General features: G+C 39.1%; 1 protein-coding gene across 5 annotated transcripts in view; it reads left to right on the top strand.

Moving 5' to 3' along the window:
* The window catches only part of BCL2L11 (BCL2 like 11), a 48,019-nt gene that overhangs the window by 20,412 nt on the left and 9,053 nt on the right, over positions 1–18,554 (top strand). For 4 of the 5 annotated variants that reach the window (XM_070734643.1, XM_070734645.1, XM_070734642.1 and 1 more), the window contains exon 3: positions 7,827–7,939. In XM_070734643.1, the coding sequence (XP_070590744.1) occupies positions 7,827–7,939 (113 nt within the window). Of the gene's footprint in view, positions 1–7,826; positions 7,940–16,078; positions 16,095–18,554 lie in introns of all 5 variants that reach the window. The other variant, XM_070734646.1, reaches the window with a different exon arrangement.

The raw sequence follows: 18,554 nt of genomic DNA, 5'->3' as shown, positions 1-18,554 counted from the left end.
CCTCAGGCATCAAAATATTTTGGCTGGCACTAGATGTCACGTACGTAACCTGAATACTACATTGGTGTTGGAACTTGCTTGAATGGCATTTTATAGTTTGGGGTTTTCTTATGCGTATCTCTGTACTACCAGCGGATTTACTAGTAGATCTGTTAGATTTGGGTTAGATTTGGGAAGAATCATTTTTATGTTTCATTAATTCATATGTGAGTAACAGAATGGCAAATAGGATTTTTAATGAAGTAATCCTGGTTTCATTAAAAAAGGAAGAGGGAAATAAAATGCATACTGAAATAAAACATCATTAATGCTTTCCCCTTCATTATACGTGATCTATTGGTTAAGCATCATAGTGGCAAGTATGGTATATTTTGTCAAGGTCTGAAACATTCAGCCTGCTTCAGTAACACTAGTTTGGGTTTTTTTCTGAGTTTGACTATTTTACGTGCAGAGACAAAAGCTGTTAGGATCTTCAGGGTCCTTTCACTTAGGTTCCTCTTCTCTGTGCACTTTCATCCAAAATTCTACTAATTATGTTGTTTGTTTCAATGTGATCTTGAATGGACTCAGCCAACATCTCTTCATTCATAAATAAGGTATCTGTTTGGCTAGTGCAAATGAATACGTTCAGAATTGGAAAAGAATACTCCGAAGTAGTTTAAGGAATACAAGTATTGTACAAGTGTCCCACAGGAGAGGCAAAAAGGATTAGACCAAAAAAAATCCCAGCATTGTGTTGATTTTATGCAAGCCCCACCCCTTTCTACTACATATGTTGTGATATTGCATGACTCGCCAAAATAAACAGAACTTGCACCATTGATGCTGGGTGTTTTTGCATTACATCAAAAGCAGCCTAATCCTGCAAACATTGATAAATGCTATTTTGCTTTTTCCTTTCCATTTCTTCACTATTGAACATTTTGATAATTATTTTTATTTCTACGATGGTACTAAAGTAAAGGTAAAGACTTCCCTGCACATACATGCTAGTTTTTTCCAGTTTGGGGGCAATGCTCATCAATGTTTCTAAGTCAAAGACCAGCATTGTCCGAAGACATCTCTGTGGTCATGTGGCTGGCATGACTAAACACCAAAGGCTTACGGAGCGCTATTACCTTCCCACAGAAGTGATCACTATTTTTCTACTTGCATTTTTAAGTGCTTTTGAACTGTTGGGTTGGCAGAAACTGGGACAAGTAAGAGAACTCACTCTGTTACCTGACGCCAGTGATTCAAACCACTGAACTGCCGACCTTCTGATTGACAAGTTCAACATCGTAGCTACTGAGCCACCATGTCCCAATAATGGTACTATTAGTATACAATTACATGTACGGGTATGATTATCAAATTAGAGTTAAATACTTTAATTTTAGGCAAGAAAATTGACATTGTAATATAATTGTAGGAAGCCTCTCCTCAGATATGATGAATTAAGCTAGTTCACCTCGAAAAATTGAGTCAACCGTACTGCAAGAAGACTGTTGAATGAATTTCAGCTTACTAAGCAACTCCCTAAAATTCAGCCTGATATAAACTTTTATTTTGAAACCTGATAATAGTCTTTCTCAACTATAATGTGAAAACAATACATTTGTAGACCAGTGAAATGTTAGTTTGGCTCTGAAATAAATTTTCCACCTTGTTTGGAGCCAGGCACATTTGCTTAACATTTTCACTGCTCTCTGAGTGATTGTTGTGTGATTGAGAGTTATGGATATTCCCTTATGATCCTTTTAAAGTTTTTAATGCCAAGTTTGTGGAATAATTTGTATTAAAAAAAACCCTGTAATTCTTGCTTATATTCTCCATTTTTGTTGGCGGAAGACATTAGACCAGAATCATAGAACTAAGAAGAGTTCAAAGGCATAGGAATTGAGTGATATGGGGAGAAAAATGACAAGATGTGTAGTTGCATCAGAGGTTATGATACAAATGATGAAATTGCATTATGACACAATATCATTTTAACATCACTGAGGTTTGTTACAGATACTGCAGCTTCATGATAATGTTATCAGCACTCCTACATTAATTACATGCAAGTAATTGCCTGGCAGTATTTTTCTTTCTCTTCAGATCTAATGACAAACGGTTAGATACCAAGTCCTAAGCAAGATATAAACCTTTATTTACCTAAATCGAAACAATCCAAGAACTTGATATGTGAAACTCTTTTTACAAATGTAAATGATAAAGTCTTCTGATATGATAGAATTAAAACTACGTATTTTCATTTGAAGATCCCTTTGCTGTTTTTCAGTTATTTAGTAAAAACATACATAAATCTCAAAACAATTAAGATTTCCTCTTGTACATCATGTTACATGTATATATGCTGTACATCATTGAGTAGATTCAAATATAGTACCCATGAAACATTTGGGGCAAACTCCAGTAGACAGTGGAAGACATGGGGGGGCTGGTGTGCTGTGTTCCACTGGTCCATGGATTCACGAAGAATTGGACAAACAATAACAACCAGCCACAAGACATAATTTACAGATAATAGTAGATTCCTGAATAGCTAATCTTCATTTAGGGAATGCTTCAGACAGCAGCCATTATCTTTGACCAATGCCTGCATTTATAGCCTTTGCAGCATCTCTCAGTCACATGTTAGTAGCTGTTGTCTTGTACCTGATCCCTTTTTTTCTCCTTGCCCTCCAAAGAGCTGAGAGATTGCCTAAAGAGGTTATCTATTCCTGAGCTACTTTCTTTTGTGCTGCAGCATATCCCTAAAAAGTGCTAACCACACAGGTTAACAAGCTCAGCAGTGTGGTCTTAATTAGTTGATCACAACCTCCAAGCCAATTGAGACTGTGTCTGACAATAACAGGACTCTTAATGAGTTTCATGCTAAAGGCTTTTGTTGCCTCTTAAGTGGCTGGGGGTTTTGCAGTCTTGAGCACTACCACATTCTTTTCAATTTCTATTTCTCATTGCATATCTGATTATTCTGAGGTAATCTCTGAATGTATACAGATATTAATTCTCTTCTTGCTAATTATCCCCGCCCCAAGGTGAACATTTCAAAGAACAGAGGAAAGAGCTATAAGCTTTCCTTTTACCTGGCTTCTTCATGAGTCAAGTTCTGGAAACCTCCTCTGCCATTTGGACTCTGCTTGCTGTTTAGGGGTTGTATGTTTCCAACACTGCAAAGCAAAGGAAAATTAAAGATCATGTGATGTTTCACTTAATGACTGCTTTGCTTAATGATTGAATCATGAACCAATTGCAGCTGCTGAGTAAGGATAACTTGTATGGAGCCAAAAAAAAGGACCACAGCTAGTGTGATGGGCAACATAGTCATAAGAACATAAGAAGAGCCATGCTGAATCAGGCCAAAGCCCATTGAGTCGAGCATTCTGTGTCACACAGTGGCCCACCAATTGTACATGGGGATCTTGAGCAGAAAGAGAAGGCAAAACCCTCCCTTTCCCTTGACCCCCAACCAATGGTACCCAATGGAATCCTGCCTGCCTCAACCAACATAGAGGCGGCACATGGACATCCCTTTCAATAACCACCGATACACTTGGCATCCACGAATTTGTCTAATCCTGCCTTGAAGTCAATTCCATAAACCAACGAGACTCTGGGTGAAGAAATATTTCCCTTTATTTGTCCTCACTATGGTAAGAAAGTGAGGACAAATAAAGGGAAATATTTCTTACCTATGGTAAGAAAGTACTCCCTCGTCCTAGGTACTCGCCCTAATATTGTGTGATAGAGAAAATAATTTTTCTCTATCCATCTTTTTTATCCCATGCATGATTTAGTCCTAATACCATTTTTAAATTATGATGTCACTTTTTTCTCCATCTGCATTCCATACTTTGATGAATTTGCAATTACTGTGTTAGTGGAGTAACAACATTCCATGTTTCGCTGTATATTTTATGCTGTGATGTGATGTCATGCTGGCCACATGACAGCAGAAACATCTTTAGGCTCAATGGCTTAAAAGAAGCTGAATAAGTTCCCTGAGCCTGTGTGCTTAAAATAGATGTTTCCTTTTCAATATGCCTTTTAAAAAAAGAAAAAGTAATTGCCTCAAGTGATACTTAGGACTATACTGCCTCTTTTTGTTTTGAATACATGTATTCAATGTATCTGTGAGTACAGATTCACAGATAATTCTTGATTTGCAACCTCAATTAGTTTAATTGGATTTGTATGCCGTCCCTCTCTGAGGACTCTGGGCGGCTCCAATTCCAATTGGGATTGGAATTCCCATAAATTGTTGTAATCCGGACTCATCACATGACCAGACCTGATTTTACGACCACTTTATTACTGTTGTGAGTAGAATCATCATAGTCCTAAGTCTTTGTTTTTTGCTGAAAATCATCAAAAAACCCTACCCAAATCGTGATCACATGACTACAGGAGGCTGCAACCAGTTGTAAACATAAGATGGTTGCCAAATGTTTTATCAATAAGCCAATTGCGATCATATGACCATGGGGGGCAGTTGTTAAGTTCAAATGTAGGTTGTAATTGACTTTTTTGGAAGCTATCATTACTCTGAATAGTTAAGAAACAAGTAACAACTGTCATGAATTGAGGACTATATACTGCTTGAGCTGAAACTGCTTGACATCTTCTAAAGTAAATTTACTTGAGAGCAGAAAGCAGCATGCTCCTTGACCTTTGAAAAGAATGCATTTAGACATAATTTGGAAGACAGCTGTAAACCTGGTTCCAAACATTTCATAATTTGCTAAGCTATAACAAATCCTAGCTGGTCGCTTATATGCAAGGAATGAAGTTTAGTACATACTAGTACTTTGATTAATGTGACATGCAACCCTTTAACAGCATCTCTGCAATGCTGGCTTATGTGAGAAACTATTCCTCAGATTTTGCATGATTACAGGGCCTGGCGTCAATATTTATTTCTTTTTTGGTGGTTCATTTCAAACAAGTGGGCCATAGATAGTGAACAATCATAAATTAAATAACAATCCCCTAATGCAGAGATAATGTTAATGTGTACTATTTGGAAATTATCAGAGAAATGACAGATAGAAGCACTATTGTTATTACTGACTCGTGAGGGAATTGGGATATAAATAAGCATGACATCAGAATATAAAGTTCCATGTTGTAGATTTATTTCATCATTTCATGGAGATAATCCTCTGGTATTTTTATTCTGTTTTAATTGGATGGGATCTTTTTTTTGTGTGATTCTTTATACAGTAGGCCTCAACTTGCAATAGTTCATTTAGTGATCATTGAAAACTACAACATTACTGAAAGAAGTGATTTATGTAGCATCTTCATGGTCAAATTATCAAAATTCAGATGCTTGGCAACTGACGTTTATGATGATTGCAATGTCCTGGGATCATGTAATTAGCTTTTGCATAGTCAAGATTCACTTAAACCCTGCTGTTCTGTTCGGGTCGTATGCGACCCGAAGCCAAGTTTGAGTCCCTGTAAAAAATTTTCCCTGCATATCTGAAACTTGAAATTTCATGACTTTTCATCATTTCAGGGGTTCTCTCTATGAGAATTTTTTTTGGGGGGTGGGGGGCTTAGTTTTTGCTGGGCAAAAAAAGTTACAAATCTTCTGTTCGGGTCACATACGACCCGGACCGAAAACTCTTCATTTGAAGTGCTTATGTTTGGTCAATTTGAAAACTTTTTTCACTTGGAAAGTAGTCTGAACATTTCTGCACACAATGATATGAAAATTGAAATGAAAAAAGTAAATCTTATTGGTTTATTTTGCGGATATAATGCACGCCCCCCCCGTTTTTGTGATTTTTTTTTCAATTTATGGATAGTTTTGCTTGCAAAATGCATTCTATTTTACTAAAGTTGGTGTGGGATTGGTAGCTTGAACATTTCTGAATATAAGAAAAATATAAAGGAACTGAAAAAAATGATTCTTATTGGTTTTTTAATATCAGAAATAAGGCCTCCCCCCCCCCTCGGCTGCTTGCAACCATTTTCACTTTTTATTTTTTTATCCTCCAAATCCGAAATATTCTTTAAAATCTTAGGCATTCATTTACTCAATTTAACAATGCTGATCATCAAAAAATATTTTTGGGGTGGTGGCTAATTGTTTTCTGGGCAAAAAAAAATCATAACTTCGAGTCTGTTTCTGTTCGTATATGACCGGACCAAAAATAATTTTTTTAGGTACTTGAATTTGATCTTTTTGAAAACTTTTTCAACTGGAAAACTAGTTTGAACATTTATGAACATAATGATATGAAAATTGAACTGGAAAAATTGAGACTTATATTTTTATTTTGATCAAAAAGCCCCTCCCCCCCCATCCTTTTTTAATTTCGTGTCAATTTCTATTTTTTTAAGGCTACAAATCCCTAAGGAATTTCCCCCCAAAAGGTTTGATATACTAAATTGAACATTTCTGAATATAAGAAAAATATAAATGAACTGAAAAAAATGGTTCTTATTGGTTTATTTTTGCCACAAAAAGGCCACCCCCCACCCCCGGCCTTGCTATGTGCCATTATTGTCACTGTTTATACATATTTGTCTAGAAATATTTGGAATATCCTTTTGAAAATCAACCACATTGTAGCCAGAGGACTAATTTTATGAAACAAATCCATTTTACTAAAAAAAAGTATGTAAGTTTGAAATTAACAGCATAATTTTTATATAAATTGAAATAATTGAACACGGGGGGAGGCATACATTTATGTGCAAAATAAACCAATATGCATCAATTTTTCCAGTTCAATTTTCATATCATTATGTTCAGAAATGTTCAAGCTACCAATCCCACACAAACTTTAGTAAAATAGAATGTATTTTGCTAGCAAAACTATCCATAAAGTGAAGACTATTTTAAAAAAACGGGGGGGCATGCATTTCATCAACAAAATAAACCAATATGCATCAATTTTTCAAGTTCAATTTTCATATCATTATGTTCAGAAATGTTCAAGCTACCAATCCCATACCAACTTTAGTAAAATAGAATGCATTTTGCAAGCAAAACTATCCATAAATTGAAAAAAAATTCACAAAAATGGGGGGGGCGTGCATTATATCCGCAAAATAAACCAATAAGATTTACTTTTTTCATTTCAATTTTCATATCATTGTGTGCAGAAATGTTCAGACTACTTTCCAAGTGAAAAAAGCTTTCAAAAAGACCAAACATAAGCACTGCAAATGAAGAGTTTTCGGTCCGGGTCAGGGTGACCCGGGAACAGAAGATTTGTTACTTTTCTTAAACAGAACAGCAGGGTTAAAAACCATGTTACTAACATCAATTATAGTGATTCACTTAAAGATTGTGACAAAAAATGTCATAAAATGAGGCAAAATTTACTTACTGTCTCATTTAACAACAGAGGTTTTGGACTCAATTGTGGTCCTAAGTCGAGGACTATCTGTATAGTATTTTCTTGGTATTTTAGTTTGATTTCCCAGGTAGCTGTTGGAGCACTCTTGAATTGTTTGTAAAAGAGCCTGATCCTAGCTGAGTAGAAAGTATGTTAAAATCCACAGACACAACTTTATTTATTTATTAGATTTGTATGCCGCCCCTCTCTGGAGACTCGGCAATTTACTACTTTAGGCGAAAAAAATTACAATTTAATAGATTCAGTTGCTAATAATGAATAAAGGAATATAGAGTAAATCATATAGCTTTGTATAAAATATAATCATAGATACCATGTTGACATCTTTAGTGTAATTATCAATTATTATGGCTTTAAGAAAAATAAGTAGTAAAATAATTGAGTGCATGGGAACTGGAAAATGGATATGGAAAACCTTTTGGAAATGTAAATTTTTTTTTTTAATGTATTGTTTTGATACAGCTTCCAGATGGCAGTCACAACCAATACCTGAAGATATGCAGCCAGAAATATGGATTGCACAGGAATTACGGCGTATTGGAGATGAATTTAATGCTTCCTACTGTCCAAGAAGGGTAACTTTCAACATTTTTTATTGTTTTAAATTCTTTTGCTTATTCCAGTGATGTAACTCTGTCTACCTAAACAAAGGACAGGGGAACCAAATGTTATGTAAGTATTTCAGCATTTACTAAAATACTGGTTACCCAGATATATCTAATTTCAAACATGACATATTTGAATAATTGGCACATACTTGAACACTTAGTTATTTGTAGTGTATTTGCAATTCAAGGAACACATACATCATGCAATCACAGCATCCATCTACTACTACATCTACTCCCTTTGTCTTGTTCAGACCTCAGCGGAGATCTGAAAAAAGACACTACTTTCAGGCTTACATGGATGCCTGAAAAAGAAAATGGGCTGTTTTATGACAGGCTCTGGGTCAATTACTAAAGGAAAGATTGAATCTGTATCAACTAATTTTAAATACATTGAGTGATATATTGTTGTATATGCAAACCAGTAGTACATATCACAGATATAACTTGCTGAATTCTGAACTGGTGAACCTTTTGAAACTGCGTACTGCACAATTATTATATATTCCTGCCTACATAGTTTGTTTTAGAACAGTATAACGATCTGCACCATTAGTATTTAATTTAACTTTCATCCTCCAGTATTCTTAGCTTGACATTTACAAGTAGTCCTCAACTTACAATCTTTCATTTAATGACAATTTGAAAAAAGGTAACTTACGACTGGTTTTTACATTTATGACTCTTGCAGCCTTCCCCATAATCACATGATCAAAATTGGGGGGCTTGAAACTGGCATGTGATTATGACAGTTGCATTGTCTCAGGATCATTGTCCCATTTGTAACTTTCACAGCTATCTTCACAAACTGAAATTGATTCACTTAACAGCTGTGGTAAAAAAAGATTGTAAAATGGGACAAAACTCACTTAATGGAAATCTTGGATTCAATTGTTATTGTAAATCAAGGACTACTTGCACTTAATTGTCATTTAATGCTAAGACCATACCAAGATTAGCTTAGCAACGGGAACTGTCTTTTGTTCCTGCTGGGAATGGAGAGCTAAACTAAGTAGCAGTGGATTTGGCAGAAGATCATGTAGAATTCAGCTCAGGCTACTGAATCTAAGGTAAGAGAAAGTTACAGTTTAGAACCTAGGACCAAGCTGGGCTTCCTTAAACTGAACTTCATTCAATTTGAAACTGAGAAACTCGAGCAGCTGTTCAGTCTGGAGACAATGAAAGCAGATTTAAAATAAATATTGTTCTTTTTAAAAAAGACAAAATGGCATATCATCTTTCTGGATAATGAGGTAGTGTTTTCGCTTTCTCCCTTTTCTTGGATTTTTGAAACATTAAAGAACAGCTTTTTTTTCAAAAAGCCCTGAAAACCTGATCTTATTTGAAGCAATGACAGAAATTTGCAGATTGGGCCAAACTGATTTGGAGAGGAAGATGTTGAATCTTTCCTTGGGTTGCGTTTTTAGGGTCCCCTAGATCAGTGTTTCCCAACCTTTTTTGAGCCGCGGCACATTATTCATATTTTCAAAATCCTGGGGAACACTGAACGGGGGGACGGGGGTGGTGGTGCGGGGGGGGGGGGGGGGGGGGGGCTAAAGAAAAGTTTGGACCAAAAAAAATCTCTTCCTCAATTTCACTCTATTTCTCCCTCCCTCTTTCTCTCTCTTCCTTCCTTCCCTTCTTTCTCTCTCTCCAGCCCTCTTTCTTTCTTCCTCTCTTTTTTGCTCTTTCTCTCTCCCTCCTTCCTTCCCTCTATGTCTTTCTCTCTCCCTTGCTCTCTCTCTGCCTCTCTTGCTATCTCTCTTTCATTCGCTCTCTTTCGCTCTCTGTCTCTCTTGCTATGTCTCTTTCTCTCTCTCTCTCTGTGTCTCTCTTGCTATCTCTTTGTCTCTCTCTCTCTCTCTTGCTATCTCTTTCTCTCTCTTGCTATCTCTTTCTTTTTTCTCTCTCTCTTGCTATGTCTCTCTTTCTCTCTCTCTCTGTCTCCCTCCCTCTTTCCTTTCTATCTCTCCCTCCCTCTTTCCTCCCTCCCTCTTTCCTTTCTATCTCTTTTCTTTCTATCTCTCCCTTCCTCTTTCCTTTCTATCTTTCTCTCCGTCCCTCAGCGGGGGCAAAGAAGAAGGAAGGCAGGCTGCAGAGGGCACCGAGGACAAGAGCGCTCGCTCGCTCCCTCGCCCTCTGACTTCCCTCCCTCGCTGCTGAAGGGACGAGTGCGGGCACGCTGCAAGAAGGGTTTTTTTGCTTTTCCCCCCCCTTCCCCCGCCTCACGGGAGAGAGAAAGAGCAGCGCCCTGTCGGTTCCGAGCGCAGCCAGGGAAAGCGGCCTCGAGCCGAGTGCGAACTGCGGGATGCGGCAAAGGACTCCTTGTCAACCAAAAAAGGGTGGGGGTGGCAAAGGCAAAGCCTGGGAGGCGGGGAAGGGAAGAGCGGGAGACCCCCAGACAGAACGGCTGAGGGGAAGGAAAGATGGAAGGAGGGAGGGATTGAGAAGCGAAGCCAGGGAGGGCTGAGAGAAAAGGGGAGCGGCGCGCGTGCACGAGGGGCGGGGCGTGCATTCCCGAAACGGATGGAGAAAGCCCTCTCGCAGCGAAAGCGCTCCCAGCCAGGGGGCTGTGAGAGAGGGCTGGGAGCGCTTTCGTCCCGAGGAGCTGAAGCTGCAGCCGCAGCCGCCGCGAGAGAAGTCGCGCCCCAAGGCAGGGGGTGGCGGCGGAGGAGAGGGGGCAGATCGGGCGGGGAGCTTGGCGGCACACCTGCCTGTGTCTCGCCGCGGCACACCGGTTGGGAAACGCTGCCCTAGATACTTTTCCATCCCAAACCTATAGGGATTCCCCCCACTTCTTTTAGGTGGAAATATTTCTAGGGAATCACAATTTCTCTTGCATGGCTAATGGCCATGATGGCCTTATCACCAATCAATGTTTCTAATTTCTATTTTAAGCCATTGAAGTCAATGGTTGTCATCATCTGCTGAAGGACTGAACCTCACAGTGTAATTCTCTTTTCTGTTATTGCTAATTCTATATCGAATGAGATTGGTGTTTTGTAAATCATTGGCATCTGTAGTGGAAGGGAGAAACAAGGAAAGCTTTCTATAAAAGAAAATATCAAAATGTTAACTTTTATCATATAAGCATTTATAAGTTATATTCACCATCTGATGAATGAAATAAATTTCTATGAGGGAAACTCGAAAATTGAGATATGTGTGGAAATACTGCAAATAGACAGGATTGTCCTGGGAGCTGAGTGATATACAGTGATCCCCCGGTTATTGCGTCCCCGACCATTGCGAACAGGGTAATTCGCGATTTTTCAACCCGGAAGTCAAAACACCATCTGCGCATGCGTGCCCTTTTTTTCTATGGGCACGCATGCGTAGATGGCACCCGGCAGATCAGCTGCTGGGCGGCTTCCCTGGGTCTTCCCCCTCTTGCTGGCGGGAGGGCGAGCAGCGGGCACCAGCAAGGAGTTTCCCCACCGCCCACGCAAACTCCTCGCTGCCGCCCGCCCTTCGCCCGCCCATTCTCGCCGCTTTCGAGCTGAGTCCTGCAGCGAATTCGCTGCAGGACTCAGCTCGAAAGCGGCGAGACCGAGCACGGACAAACCGTTCGCTGGCGCTCGGTCTCGCCGCTTTCGAGCTGAGTTTACGAAAGGCAGGGAGAGTAGGGGCAGTTCTAATCTCTGGGGGGAGTTGGTTCCAGAGAGTCGGGGCCGCCACAGAGAAGGCTCTTCCCCTGGGGCCCGCCAATAGACATTGTTTAGTTGACGGGACCCGGAGAAGGCCCACTCTGTGGGACCTAAACGGTCGCTGGGATTCGTGCGGCAGAAGGCGGTCACGGAGATATTCTGGTCCAGTGCCATGAAGGGCTTTAAAGGTCATAACCAACACTTTGAATTGTGACCGGAAATTGATCGGCAGCCAATGCAGACTGCGGAGTGTTGGTGAAACATGTGCATATGTCTTAAATGTACATATAATCTGTTCATTTTCCACTATACTTTAATTTTTTTTAAAAAAAAATTCTATGGCATTCGTCAGTGTCCTTGTTTTTGACTTTTAGGTTGACCGACCTAACACTCTTACTGAGAAGTTTACATATTGCTTCCACAAACTAATTTGTGATAGCAACCCTGAATAGATTCCTCTTTGGTTTTTCTGGTGTCTGAAGCATCATTCATAGGTTGAAATTAAAACCAATGCACGAGAAGGGGGAAGGACACATTTGAGTAGGAAAGGTGGTGGTGGGCTTGTGAGGCTGAATCTTCGCCATGAGGAGCGGAAGACAAAGGTCAGGGGGGAAGGAAGTAAGAAAGGGTTAAGCTTCCCCCTGCCATTTCTTTCCTTTGATTGCCAATGTTGTTTGCATCACTGGTCAAACTTGCCCCAGTGATGTACCAATTTTTTCCAGGCTGCTGTTTTCAGCCTGAGAAATATTTCCTCAATACTGTTTTGCTTCCCATTAGCTATTTGTTTTGGCTAAACTTCTTTGGCTGTTTAGTATGCTTTATATTTAGCTCCTTCCGGTTTTTCACGCCTTTATTTTGGACTATGTAGCTTTCTTGTTCAGCTGGCAAAGCATCACACACCTGATTTGTCATACACGAAAATAACGTGCAGAAGGGTGTTCTGTAATGAAATGTTATGATGAGTCATTTAGTTTATAAGTGAATTGGATTTTAGAGAGTTTTTAGTTTCCTCATTCATATCTGGAAACTTGAGTAGAATGTGCAGCTAGCTAAATGTTACAACTGATAACAATAGTAAATTCACAGGAGACTACAGAAAGAGCAAGTGGCTGTCAAGGTCTGTTTTTGCTTCCTATGCACCTGCATCCCTGGATTGAACTTGCAGATTGTTTTGATTTGGATATTTCTTCGTTCCACTGTTGTGCCGATGCCGACACTTGCATTACATCAAGCTTTTGGAAGTGACAAGTGTACAGTAATTAGCCCCCTAGGAAACCACTAAGTTGAGGAAAGAAGTACATACTTCCTTGGAGTCTCCTAAAGCATCAATAAAGTTCATGTGGTGATGATCTTGGCAAAAGCAGCACTGTTCTCAAGAGATACTGCAATAATACAAGAGATGTACAGTTAATGTCACTCAGTAGTCTCAAAATATAGTTTTATGGCATATCACACTTTCATGACAGACAAGTGTTTCATTGACAGTTTCATTAGAATTTACACCTTGCTCTATTGTCATTTCCTTGTCATCTTTCTTATAGCTCTGATTTCACCTCAATTGCATATTTTGGCCCCCCTTTTTACCATTTGCTTTTACAGTGGAACCCCGACATAAGAGCTGCTCTACTTAAGAGCAACTCGAGATAAGAGCTGGGAGGGGAGAGATATTTTTGTTCTACTTACAAGCCCAAATTCGAGATACAAGCGCCAAGGAGCTGTCTCCTGAAGCCAAACGCTAACTTCCGCGTTCGGCTTCAGGAGACAGCTGCGAAGCGGCGCACGTGTTTTAAAAGGTTGCAGCCGGCCTGGGGGGCTCGGGGGGGTGCTTGCAGCTTTTTTTCTTGCTCTTTTTCTTTCTCTCTTTTACCTTCCCTTCCTCTATTTCTTCTTTTCTTTCTCCTTCCCACCTTCTTCCCTCCCTCCCTCCCTCCCTTTCTCCTTCCCACCTTCTTCCCTCCCTCCCTTCACTCATTCCTCTCTTACTCTCCCCTTTCATAAGTTTCCTTGCTTCCTTCCTCTGTTCCTGTCCCTTCCCCCTTTCTTTCTTTCTTTCTTTCTTGCTCTTTTTCTTTCTCTCTTTTACCTTCCCTTCCTCTATTTCTTCTTTTCTTTCTCCTTCCCACCTTCTTCCCTCCCTCCCTCCCTTCACTCATTCCTCTCTTACTCTCCCCTTTCATAAGTTTCCTTGCTTCCTTCCTCTGTTCCTGTCCCTTCCCCCTTTCTTTCTTTCTTTCTCTTTTTCTTTCTCTCTTTTACCTTCCCTTCCTCTATTTCTTCTTTTCTTTCTCCTTCCCACCTTCTTCCCTCCCTCCCTCCCTTCACTCATTCCTCTCTTACTCTCCCCTTTCATAAGTTTCCTTGCTTCCTTCCTCTGTTCCTGTCCCTTCCCTCTTTCCTTCCTTCCTTCCCACCCTCCGTCCATTCATTCACCCATTCCTCTCTTGATCGCTTAAAGCCGGTCCCTGGTGCAAAAAGGGTTGGGGACCTCTGTCCTACAGGATTGGGTGGCAGAGAAGTTGAACATATGTAAATTTAAAAGTTTAAGAAAGTTTACAAGTTAAGTGAAAGAAACTTCATTATTCATTTATATGTACATGTACATTTCTTCATTAAAAACATGTCTTTCTGCATAATTTAGACTAACTTTGTGAGTTTTTTGAGGGCTGGAACCAATTAAAATTATTTACATTAATTCCTATGGAGAAAAGTCGTTCGAGATAAGAGCTGCTCGACTTAAGAGCCCAGGTCCGGAACGAATTAAACTCGTATCTCGAGGTACCACTGTACTTCAGTTTGACCCTTATTCTCATAGAGCATTGTATTGTGGTTAAATTAGCCTGTCTCTTTTTCTAGAGTTGATGGTCAATTATTTGTAACAGACAAGAGATGATATCCTTTTATCTCCAATCTTAAACTTTGGCTTCTAAGATAAATTTATCTCAGGCCAGTTTCCTAGTTCTTGTACAGGCTAAGCAGTTTTGATTATGTTATTTATATATCAAGCATCTCCCACACAGATGTTTTCTTTTGTGGTTATTTAGGGAAAACATGACATGTGATACTATATTTTAATATTTTTAGAACACAGGCTACAGATCCACTAAGGTGGAATTCTTTTCATTAAACGGAAAAAAACCTACTATTTGAAAAACACTCTTCTAGATTTGCTTTAACAAGCCTCTGGCAGATGGGGGAAAATAAAATATAGAAAATCAATCTCTTACACTGTAGTCATTTTTGACTTACCATTGTTTTGTAAGTAGAGACAATTTCAAATAGCGTCTTGTGTTTTGTAGATTCCACGGAGAGAACATACCTTTCTTTGTGCACTTCATTATGCATCCCCAAGCACATCCCAGAAATGTTTCTCTTGTATTCTTCCCTTCCTTTGAAAAGTTAGATCATGCGAATGAGAAATCTATGCAAAGTGCCAGTGCTTATGTGGAATGGAGCAAGGGTTATGTCTGCTTCTGCCCTTTCATAGAGACTGCCTGTCATTTCATATCTATATTGGTTCTTGGATTTTGTTGGAGTAGTATGGTTTTTGTATACTTTATGAATTGATGTTTGTGTCAGGATTTGGAGACATTGCCATCTTTTGTGGTTTCCCATCTGCTTAACCATAATTAGCAATTGGGAAAAACATAACCCGTGGAACCTATGCATTCTCTGTTATGATTGATACTGCTGTTAAGTTTGCCTTGAAAAGCAATGCAGTAATTCCTTTAAACAACAACCTAAAATTAGCCTTATTATTTTTAAAGTAAATTTGTGAAAGGCTACCGGTAATTTTGGAAGAATCCTGTACTTCCAAGATAAAAAATCACAAGTTGTTGTTAGAATGCCCTTACAGGAATTGCAGGCATGAATTGATTTGCTCTCATTATGTAGGGATGGAAGTGCCATAGCCTTGCCAGAATCCCATTATGTCAGGTGGATCAAGCAAGAATTTGCTCCTGCTGCTGCTGTCTTTCCCTTGCTTGATTTTTAGAAATATCAGAAATGTTTTATCTTTGCTTGGCTTGAAAGCTGAAGGAAGACGTAAACAGTTGAGATTTTAAGTAAGCTACACCATATGACTTTTTCCAGCTAAAGCAAAGGTAACTACAAGAATCTGGTGGGGTAGGACAAAGAAATGACTAGGCAGCAAACCAATCTTTTCAACCTTAATCTGAGTTAAACATAGTTATAATTACTTTCCATGAATTTAATAACTTCCCTAATTTGTAATAGCTTTTAGGAGAGCTCCTAAATTGTGCATCTCTTGCTACAAAATAAATTACCTTCTTGCTAGCAGCAGCATTGTCTTTTTAACTTTTTAAAAAAGTTTTGGTAAAGTTCGGGTGAAGTTCAGGTTGGGGTTCGGCGTTTGGCCAAACACCACAAAACGACGGCGCCCGGGAGGAGAGTGGGGAATCCCATCGCATTTGATATAACACAATAAATCTAATAGTACAAGGTATCCCAAGATGTCTGTTTGATGCAAGTGAAAATCTCTAATATGCTAATTGTATTTAATTAGTTTAAAACAATCTTTTCTAAACAAAGGGTTGAAAGAGAAATAATAGATTTGATTCTCCCCTGGATTATCTGCCTTATTTCCTCTCATCAAATGAGACTTGTGGAAGTTGGAAGTCAGGCAGCACACAAGTATGTCTTATTTTTCTTACTTACATGACTGCATCTTTTCAAGTGTATCTGCATGTATTTATACTCAAAAAAAGCAGTGGGTATTTATACAGGTGGAGTCACTTGAGAATAATTTGGAGGTTCACTAGTTCATTAGCTCTGGCACAGATTTGCCAATAGCTTTATTTAGGTTCTTGGCATACATTACACCAAATCACTGGTTTCTCAGATAAATTATAGCTACCAGATTTCATCCTTTGGGAATCTCTCTAACATTTTCAAGAGTCAACAATTTAGACAATGACACAATTATGCTCTGAGAATACCATCCTGGTTTTGGCATCTCCTGTTTTTCCCCTTTCTGTGTGCTCTACCAGATCTCATAAATTATATATCATTTGTTTCTGGTAACAAACCTCACATTAAGCAGCATAGAACAAAATTAAATATAGTGACAGTTATTCCAAACACTGTTAAAGAAAGATACAATTCATTCACAAGACTTTATTCTGCCTTTATTTCTTAGACAAGTGGAATCAGAAAACTATGGATTTTGTAGTCTTCATCTAGAAGGTGAAATGTCAAAAAACTGACATTCAGAAGAAAAATAAGGCTGTCTATAGAAGCTTTTAAAAAAAACTGTGTTAATTTTCTCATCTCACAGGAGTTTTAGAGCACGTTATATGGGCTTGAGTTCTATATACCATGGTAGGGAGAATCCCATTTGAATGAATAAATTACAGTGAATATGCAAGCATGATTGAGGCACACAACGAGGACATCAATCAGTGACAGAAAATGGATATAGGAAAAAGAATTAGCTAGAAATACAAAATGCTCTGAGTTAATCATTTTTTCCATGCTTTGCTGAATATCCCCAAGTAATTTTGCATCACATTAGCACAGCAGTAGCAATGGCACTTAGACTTATAAACCACCCAGTAGCCTATGGAAATTCTCAGTCATCCATGCTCATGGTTGTCCCAAAGGTTCTTTTTCAAAGGCAACTGGACTTTCTTCTGGTTTTTCTTTGAAGACGTTTCACTTCTCATCCGAGAAGCACCTTTGGCACACCACCCCATAGTGTTTTAAAGTACTCTCTGGGCAGTTTACAATGCCAGTATATTGCCCTGTCCTCAGAAGGATGGAAGGCTGCGATAACCTCAAGCCCCATCAGAACTGAACTCTAGACTGTGGGCAAAGTTTGCCTGCAATACTGCATTGATTCTTATTTCATATGAACCTTAAATAAAACTAACAATAAAATACATGTCTCAGAAAGGATGATTTAGGGTTGAGCTATAATGTTGTTTACACTCCATCTTTCTATAAGGCCAAAATCAAATATATTCTGCCTTCATGTATTAATATTTCAAGTTCACCCTGTTTATCCCCCAGACTCTTTGCATTTGTGTATAGGCATTTGAGATCTTTGTGCTCTGGCTCTAGGTGTGCTTCCTATGTCTCCTATTTGGCATTTGAGTTTTTCTTCCTTCCCATCCCTGTTTAGTTCGTTATTTGCCTTGCTTATGAGGAGTTTTTGTTTGGAGTTAGGTCCTGGAGATCCTATAGAGTGGTCACCCTCCCCCCTCAATTTTAGTTTAAAGCTCTCCTGATAAGTTGAGCCAGTTGTTTTCTGAAGACATTCTTTCTAGTCTTTGTGAAGTGTCACCCATCCTTTGCCAAAAGCCCATCTTGGAGGTACATGTAGTACAGTCCGTGGTCTATGAATCAACTACGGTAAAGGTGTTTTTGGTGACACCAACACTTTAGCCAATGGTTCACTTCTAGAATTCTTTGTTCTTTTACCGGATGTTGTTCCTTCATTGGCAGTAAAGATGAGAAAACTACTTGTGCACCTAAGTCCTTGACTTTCTTTCATATAGCTGCTCGTAATCCCTCAATATTGTTTTCAAGTCCTTTTTTATGTCATTTGTCCCTACTTGCAATAATAGTAGTGGGTAAATAGTCTGTGGGTTTTATCGCTTTGGTTAGTTTCTCAGCCACATCTTTGATTTTAGCTCCAGGGAGAGAGCATACCTCTGTGGATTGATTATCTGGCCTATAGATGACAGGTTCTGTTCCTTTGAGAATTGAATCTCCTATCACCAGCACTTGCCTTTTTTCCCCTGTGGATGTTTGGGGAGCTTTTTTAATCTATCACAGTGCCGTTTAATGGTGCTTTTTCCCAGTGTTTGCAAGTTTTCTTCTAATGAGAGCCCATGGTATACAGTGGTACCTGTACCTAAGAATGCCTCTACTTAAGAACTTTTCTAGATAAGAACCGACTGTTCAAGATTTTTTGC

Source organism: Erythrolamprus reginae, chromosome 1 (genome assembly GCF_031021105.1).
Source record: "Erythrolamprus reginae isolate rEryReg1 chromosome 1, rEryReg1.hap1, whole genome shotgun sequence".
NCBI lineage: Eukaryota > Metazoa > Chordata > Lepidosauria > Squamata > Dipsadidae > Erythrolamprus > Erythrolamprus reginae.
Note: the sequence above shows the minus strand (reverse complement) of the source record. Positions and strands in the feature narration are given on the sequence as shown.